Source organism: Micropterus salmoides, unplaced genomic scaffold, assembly GCF_014851395.1.
Source record: "Micropterus salmoides isolate LMB-PRFRI ecotype aquatic unplaced genomic scaffold, ASM1485139v1 Ms_hic_scaffold_10, whole genome shotgun sequence".
Taxonomy (NCBI): domain Eukaryota; kingdom Metazoa; phylum Chordata; class Actinopteri; order Centrarchiformes; family Centrarchidae; genus Micropterus; species Micropterus salmoides.
In genome coordinates this window covers 18928932-18937742 of record NW_024040041.1, presented here as the reverse complement: position 1 = coordinate 18937742, position 8811 = coordinate 18928932, and the positions used below count along the sequence as shown (strand labels likewise).

Sequence of the window (8811 nt, the reverse complement as noted above, 5' to 3'; positions counted from 1 at the left end):
GAACAATCTCATCACTCTGCTTTCTTGTAGTTAATTAGTGAAATATTGCTTTAATATCTCAAAATAAACTAAAGTCCAGTCCCAGTCACCTTTTACATAATGGCTGAATCATTATTTTCAATTCATTAACATTGTAACTTTGTTTTCTGCATTTCTCAGTTCAATAATATTGTCTCTTTTACTGATCAGAATATTAGATATATAAAGAAAATGATGAACAATCTCCTTATTGATGAAGATAATTACAGTGAGAAATGTCAGTTCAGGTAAACAACAGTCATCATGAGCAGTGATAGCCTCCATGGCTAAACAGACACAGGAAGGAGCTCCTAAAGAAACTCAAACATTTACACAACAACTGAGGAGAAGATGAAGTAACGCCCATAATGTTTGATTGACAGGTGATCTCACAATCAGCTCTCAGCAACAAACATGAAGACAAAACAAGTTTAAGGATTAAAACAGAAGTTAACACTCTGCTCCTTAGATGACTTCTGACTATTTCAGTCTACAGAACTCAGTAGTGTTTCCACAAGAAGAGTAACGGAGCCAAAGTCCAGCATAGAGAGGCTGAGTGAATGGACTCTGGACTCTGTGGAGGAGAGTCATGGTTTCAGAGATGCTGTAGAAGGACAGAATACCTGCTCTGTGATCCAGGTACATTCCTATTCTGGAGGACTGAGGACCTGAGAAGCGACTTTGGACTTTATTGTTGTTGTTGTGCCAAAACTAAGTAATACTAAAAAGTATTATTGTCACAATCTAACGCCCAAGATTTAGCATTCTGTCTAAATCCACATTCATTTCTGCTTCCTGCTCTGCTGATATTTTTGTAGGTGACTGCTACAGTAACTCCTCCCCTCTCCACTCCATCTCCCAGTAACATTAGTGTTGCTCTTCTTTTCCCCTCAGATAATAACAGATTTGTGTTTGCTGTGTGTGGATCCAGTGTGATTTCACGTGAATATTTGAAGAACTCAGCTCTGGTCTTGGGCTCTGGTTGTGGCAGTAAAACATTCACTTCAGTCACTGTCAGTGAGATGTTTGTCTATTTCTTACTCAGAGCATCCTGTAGTTTGTCTCTGACTTCTGACACAGCCGCTGTCACATCCTCAAAGTAGCGCAGAGGACGGATGTTGATGCTGGATGAGTCTGTAGATTCACTGAGTGCTGACACTGAGGGGTAGTTGTGTAGAAACTGGTTGTGATCCTCTGTGTGTGAGAGCTGCTTCAGCTCAGCGTCTTTCCTCTTCAGCTCAGTGATCTCCTGAAGCTCTTTGACTCGACTCACTTCAGTTTCCTGCTGGGATCTGACCTGCTGCTTCATCAGAGCGCCTTTTCTCCATCAGACGGATCAGCTCGTTGAAGATCTTCTCACTGTCCTGCACTGCTTCATCAGCAGGAGGTGTTTCTCACAGTAAGAGACCAGACAGACCAGGCAGGACTTGAGGGCTTTCAGTTTTCTCCCAATGCAGCCATCACAGGCCACATCTTCCAGCATAGCAGGAGCAGCTTGGAGTCCAGTCTTCTTTAGTTCCTCCACTAAAACTGCTAACATGGTGTTTTTCACCAGGACAGGCCTCGGTGTGAAGGTCCGCCTACAATGAGGACAGCTGTGGATTTTCTTCTCCTCCTCTTCATCCCAGTGGGTTTTAATACAGTGTGTCCACAGGGACTAGTCACCGGATCCTTCAGTAGATCCAGACAGATGGAACCAGAGAAGGCGTCCTGGTACAACTGAACTCCTTTCTGAGCCATTTCACCTCTCAGTGGCAATGACTGAGTTTTACTTTCTCGGAACTCAAACTAGTTTGACCTCTGATCCAAACAGCTTGTGTTTCTGCAGTGAATGGGGTCTGTCAGCTCCTGCACTTCACCACAGGTTGGTTACACCTGTCTTTAAACTGTAGATCTGAAGGGGAGGAAACAAGGAAATATAAGTTATGGACAGAGAGGAGAGGAAATGGAAAGTAACTAAGTACATTTGTACAAGTACTGTACTGAAGTACAAATTCAAGGTACTTGACTTGAATATTTCCATTTTATGCAACTTTTTACTTCTACTCCACTACATCTCAGAGGCAAATCTACTGTACTTTTACTCCACTACATTTGTCTGACAGTTTTAGTTACTAGTCAGCTGGAAAACGTTTTTTCTGAGTTCATGAAAATTAACTTAGTGCAGATCCAAACTCATGATGATTGTAATGAGTAGAAGTGTTTCAGAAGGAACTGTCACTTTAAGAAAGAGACAGACACTACACAATATCCACAGAGGTACAGACAGTAAAGGTGATGTTGCTATAAACTGAATGAAAAATGGTATAGATACTTACAGTAGTGTTAATGATAATCATAATGTTAATGATTATAACTGTCAGGGACTGCTGAGTGAGTGCAGCAGGAGTGAGCCCAAATGCAAGACTGAGATTGAGTTCCAGGGTTTATTTATCCCAAGCACGACAAACAGGCATGAACAGAACTCATGAGTACAGGAACATCCAAAAGGTAGCAACGGGTAGAAACACGACATCTGACAGGACCAACATGAGACAATGACCGGACAGGGAATGAACAGAAACACCAGACATTTATACACAGTGACTAACGAGCAGGGCGGGAGCAACACAGGTTACTGGGATCAGGGTTAACGAGGCAGAGAGACAGAAGGGAAAACAGAGACTAGCAGGCAGGCAGATTACTGAGGGGGGAAAAGACAAAACACAAGTTACTCAACATCAGAGTAATATAAACAAGCGGACAGATCACAAATGAACTAACACCAACAAGGAACACAGATAGAAGCTAAGGCAGACACCTAGATAACAGGACAGATCAGAACCACCACACAAATCAAGCAGAAGACTGGATACAAGACCACAGACAGACAGGACTGAAACCAAGACAAAGAGAAACCAAAATCAAAACACCGAGAAGGCATGGCCAAATAATATAACAGACAACCTCAGGGCAACAACAATAGGACTAGTAACAATAATTGTAGCAGAGGGTGTCGAGCAGGAACACGGGGGCAACCACAGATGCAGACTCCACAGCTCCAGAGCCAGAAACACCTGCAGGAAGTGATAGGAGGAGAGAGGAGAGGGACGAGAAAGCACAAGACTACTGGAAAGTGAGTATAGTATAGTAGGGGATTTCTCGCCTCCTTGCGCTGTCCAGACCGGGTCAAAACATCTGCTCACTTTCCTTGGAACTATACTCGGCGAATACGCAGCGCCCTCGCGCTGTCCAGACCGGGTCAAAACGTCCACTCGTTCCCCTTTGAACTACTCAGGGGGGATTTCTCGCATCCTCGCGCTGTCCAGACCGGGTCAAAACGTCCGCTCTGAGCTACTCGGGAGGGATTTCTCGCCTCCTCGCGCTGTCCAGACCGGGTCAAAACATCTGCTCACTTCCCTTGGAACTATACTCGGCGAATACGCAGCGCACTCGCGCTGTCCAGACCGGGTAAAAACGTCTGCTCGGAACTACTCGGGAGGGATTTCTCGCCTCCTCGCGCTGTCCAGACCGGGTCAAAACATTTGCTCGCTCCCCTTGGAACTATACTAGGCAAATACGCAGCGCCCTCGCGCTGTCCAGACTGGGTCAAAACGTCCGCTCGTTCCCCTCAGAACTACTCGGGGGGGATTTCTCGCCTCCTTGCGCTGTCCAGACCGGGTCAGGTACCCTTCAGACAGTACATGCCCAGCAAGCCGGCCAAGTACGGCATCAAGTCCTCGGTCGCCTGCGACGGCAAATCCAGCTACGCCTGGAAGATGCAAGTCTACATCGGGAAACCCCTCCCTGCGGCAGCGGCAAGAGGAGGAGGAGAGGAGAGTAGGAGGAAGAGGAAGAAGAGGACCCGCTCCCACCTCCGAAAGGAACCAGGGTGACTTCTGTCAACGCCTTCGTCCTATGGCGAGAGATCAACCCCGGGTGGATGCCGCGCAAGCGCAACAAGCGGCGCGTCTTCCTCGAGCAGCTGGGCAAGGCGCTCATCCGGCCGCTCCTCGAGAGGAGGCGCTCGTCTGATCCGTTCGCGCCGAGTCCTCCTCGTGGGAACGATGACAAGGAAAAGAAGGAAAAGAAGGAAAAGAAGGAAAAGAAGGAAAAGAAGGAAAAGAAGGAAAAGAAGGAGAAGGAGTGGAACGTGAACGACAAGACGGCCCCGGCGTCCCGAGACCGCCGCAGCGGCTGCAGCGGCCTCCTCCCGTGGAGTGACCGGCAAGAGAAAGAGGTGTCAGTTGTGCCCGCTGAAAAAGGATCGCAAAACGCACACCGCCTCAAGGTTGTGCATGTTGTGGCTTCACAAATGCTTTGCTGCATACCTCGGTTGTAACGAGTGGTTATTTCAGTCAAAGTTGCTCTTCTATCAGCTTGAATCAGTCGGCCCATTCTCCTCTGACCTCTAGCATCAACAAGGCATTTTTGCCCACAGGACTGCCGCCTACAGGATGTTTTTCCCTTTTCACACCATTCTTTGTAAACCCTAGAAATGATTGTGCGTGAAAATCCCAGTAACTGAGCAGATTGTGAATACTGAGACCGGCCCGTCTGGCACCAACACCATGCCACGCTCAAAATTGCTTAAATCACCTTTCTTTCCCATTCTGACATTCAGTTTGGAGTTCAGGAGATTGTCTTGACCAGGACCACACTCCTAAATGCATTGAAGCAACTGCCATGTAATTGGTTTAGATAATGGTATTATTGAGAAATTGAACAGGTGTTCCTAATAATCCTTTAGGTGAGTGTACATGCACATTGTGGCAAAGTTTCCTTTGCTCCTGCAATAAACCTAGTGAATCCAAAGAAGACCGTGGTCTCTGTGTGAACTGATTATTTTGTAGAAAAGTAAAAATGTTGTGTGTTAAACAACTGCGAGTGTGAGGGAATTAAAATAAATTAGAAGGAAGTTGGAGTTGTGTTAATATATTTAATGTTTTGTTTGAAAATAAATTATAAATAATTATGATTATAAGTGCCTTTTTTTTTCACTTGAGCCCTTGCCCACCAAAATGTCTGTGTACATCCCTGCTTTTAAGTGTTAAGCCCATTGACAAAGCCAGAGACAATATTCCTGCATTAAACCAGCTTACCATCCACCTGACCACCTCGTCACCACCTTATAGTCAAACTTTTATGGCTATTTATATCCCACAACTGTTATTTTCCCTGTGACAGTAGTCGTAAAATGCAAAGCAATAAATGCGTTGGAATACCACGCGAAATTGGCATGTTACAGTTTGGTGTTTTTTTGGCTATGTGACGATGGATATATAGGATAATAGGTAACATTTTAAGGAGAAATCATAACCCATAACGCTTAAATGTGTTTTCCTTAACTTAGTTATCACTACACAAATAACACGGCAAAAGACAATTGACTGTGCTCCTTGCTTGCTTTGTATTTGTGGATATTGGCCTTAAGCAGCAAGCCCCACCTGAGTGTACCTGCTGTGGTATCTGTAGCAAACAGGTTGGTCACTGAGACTATCAATTTCTTGACGTGATTAACGAGAATCAATATGAGTCCAAAGAGGGAGCACATTTATATATTTAAATAGATATGTGTCCAACACTGAATTTGTTATGATACCTCCTCTTTCTGCTGACAAATGAGTAGTAGTTTTGGCAATAGAAGTTAAATATCCCCATTGACCAAAAAGTAAACATCCATATTGACCGACCTGTACCTGCATGAACTGGTTTGGTCCTGCCTTATCAGTGACGTGTTTAGATACAGTGATCACAATGTTGCCTAGTAAACCAAAATCTGGTTTTCAAAAAAGGAAAGAGAGAAAAGAGAGAGAGGAAAGACAAAGTAAAGGATGTCAATCTGTAACCCCAGTTTTTCACCAAGAAGGGCGGCCTTTAGTCTGTGAGTGGTGTTAACCTGTTTGCTTAACATCCACGGTGAAATAAGCTAGCTAGCTACAGACTAGTGTTGGCCTACATTTCATCAACATTTAATCAGTACAGGGAAACGTTTAGCAAGAAATTCATATTAAATAATTGTCCCTGCCCCTTTTAGCAGACTAACAACAGATGAGTCAGCAGCACCCCAGTCTCCCCATAACTGTAGCCTCCCTGTCCCAGTGAAGAAGGTGAGCAGCACTGTGTTAATGACGTTCCAGTTAGCATCATTCCAGGCAGTCTGTGGGGATTGTTCATTTAATCATAACAAAAAAGAAAGTGAAATGTTTATTAATGACAGAATTTTGTTTTTACATAATGATCATTATGAAATAAAATAAAAACAGCCTCCTGTCTGTACTGGATGCTGGACAGTTGGAAACAGCGAGTAGATTACCTCAGCCTGCATGTAATTTACAGAAAATATTAAAATAATCCAGTTTGAAGTTCATTTAGATTGAATTATGGCCGTTAAATGACTTCTATAGATAGTTACTTTTTCTATAAAAATACATAGAGACTGTAAAAGATTGCCTTAAGGACATTTTTATGGTGGCTTACTTGCATGTACAAATCACCAGCAGTAAATATCTTGCTAGTACTAATATTGAACTACAAGAAGCAAGACAGTTGCAAGCCTTTAATTACAGTTATGTAAAGCTTTTGATGGGACAGTTAGATCCTAGAGATGTAGTGACAACAGCTGCGCAGAGGGGGCCCATTATTGTCATGGGGCCCAAAGTTGCTGGCGGCGCCACTGCAAAGTCATCCTCTACATCGCACTTCTGATATCAATGGCGCAAATCAGAGTTTGCAGGTTGAGTTACGTAAGTTTAAAAGGATTCACTGAATATGTTGCCTGGGGAAGTTATGTGATGATAGTTGTCTCACTCTCAAACGTTGAGGTTGTGCTAAACATAGTTTTACAAATGAGAGGCCAAGTCTTGAAGAAACAAGATTTTGATCAATAAATGTTTCATGAAATATGTGTTCCTTACCTTGTATCTTTGGGTACTTGGCCATGAGCAGTAAGCCAAATCTAATAGTAGAGGACGTAGAGTTGGTGATCTGTCTTGATACTAAAGACCAAATTATACTTCTGCGTTGAATCTATGCCATAGTTACACCATAGCTAAGCATAGCTGTGTACCCTACTCCATACCCTACTCTGTAGCCTGAGGCGCACCTTTCCAGCATCACATTTCCTCCAATCCATTTCTGGCTTCTCCTCACTCAACCAGTTAACGGTTGTCCATACTATCTCGTCCGATGCCTTTTTCTTGTTTCTGTGGTTAAGTAATTTCACTGCTGTTCAACATCGATCAGCTCAATTTCACTCACAACTGTTTGTAGTAGCCTGCACCAACAACAACAACAGAGGCTAAACTCAAAACAGAAGTGAAGAAACTCATGAAACTGATACTTTAAACAAGTTTTTTATTTTGTATTATTTCATTACACTGAATAAACAATGAATCCTTTTTCACCAATCTCCTCTCTTTGGTAGGTGTGAAGCAGATCTAATGAAACTGTCAATCACAATTAAACAATTCAAAAGCAAGATGAGTAAACAGCAATGTGAGTAAATCAATCATGAACAGCAAGAATGTTCAGTCTTTAAAAGGAGGAAAGCCTCTCACTGACCATATAGTCATACCATTAGAATGTAACTGATAGCCACAGATATTTCTTCAAATTGTTAACGGTTGCTCTACACAACAATCTCACCATGGATGATTGAATGACAAAATGTCCAGGCACGGTAGCAGTTTCCATTCCCACCGTGACATAATGATCAAGATGTTCCAGCTCTCTTCTTCATTGGCGACTGACAGCACACAGCTTATGAGCTGATGGGGTGAGGGTCAAGCCCACAACTGGTGTCAGATCCAGTTTGTCCTCTGTGACTCCAGGTGGAGGAGTGAAACGAAAGCGCTGCAGGAGGGAGGTGAACAAGAGGAAGAGCTCCATCTTAGCCAGACTTTCTCCGAGACACACCCTGCGACCTGCAAGAATGAAGAGATTTGCAAAGAGCATGATGCTGCGTAAAATGTCTTTGTAATCCCTAAACAACAAGAACGCAGAAAAGTTGTTGTACCTGCAGAAAAGGGCATGAAGGCGTCTCTCCTGACAAATTTACCCTCCTCATCCAGGAAGTGGGAAGGGTTGAAAGTGTGTGGGCTCTCCCATTCACTCTCATCATACAGAACAGAAGTAAGCAGAGGAAACACAGTAGTCCCCTGTAGACAAAAGAAGGAGCACTTTAAATGACATTACACCTAGCTGACGCTTTCATCCAAAGCGACTTACAATTGGAATTACACTCACCGGCCACATTGTTATGTACACCTGTTCACTTGCTAATCAGCCAATTACATGGCAGAAATTCAATGCATTTAGGCATGTAGACATGGTCAAGACAACTTGCTGAAGTTCAAACCGAGCATCAGAATGGGGAAAAGTGGATTTAAGTGACTTTGAACGTGGCATGGTTGGTGGTGCCATGTGGGCTGGTCTGAGTATTTCAGAAACTGCTGATTTACTGGGAATTTCACACATAACCACCTCCATAAGAGAAAATACCTAGTGAGCGGCAGTTGTGTGGACAAAAATGCCTTGTTGATGTCAGAGAGGAATGGGCAGACTGGTTCGAGATAACAGAAAGGCAACAGTAACTCAAATAACCACTCGTTACAACCGAGGTATGCAGAATACCATCTCTGAACCCACAACATGTCTAGCCTTGAAGCAGATGGGCTACAGCAGCAGAAGACCACACTGCAGCAGAAGGTGCCAGCTAAGAACAGGAAACTGAGTATACCCATCTTCTGATGGCTACTTTCTAGCAGGATAATGCACCATGTAAAAAAGCTCAAATCATCTCAAACTAGTTCA

At 43.7% G+C, this 8811-nt stretch overlaps 1 protein-coding gene across 1 annotated transcript; it reads right to left on the bottom strand.

The window, feature by feature from the left end:
- Positions 1-7336: 7336 nt before the first annotated feature.
- On the bottom strand, positions 7337-8253 carry LOC119917811 (cytochrome P450 2K1-like). Its single transcript, XM_038738227.1, has 3 exons — positions 8245-8253; positions 8015-8156; positions 7337-7922 (listed from the first exon to the last, which is right to left on the bottom strand). Exons 1-3 carry the CDS (start codon positions 8251-8253, stop codon positions 7735-7737), a joined length of 339 nt encoding a protein of 112 aa, XP_038594155.1. The 3' UTR covers positions 7337-7734.
- Positions 8254-8811: the final 558 nt, after the last annotated feature.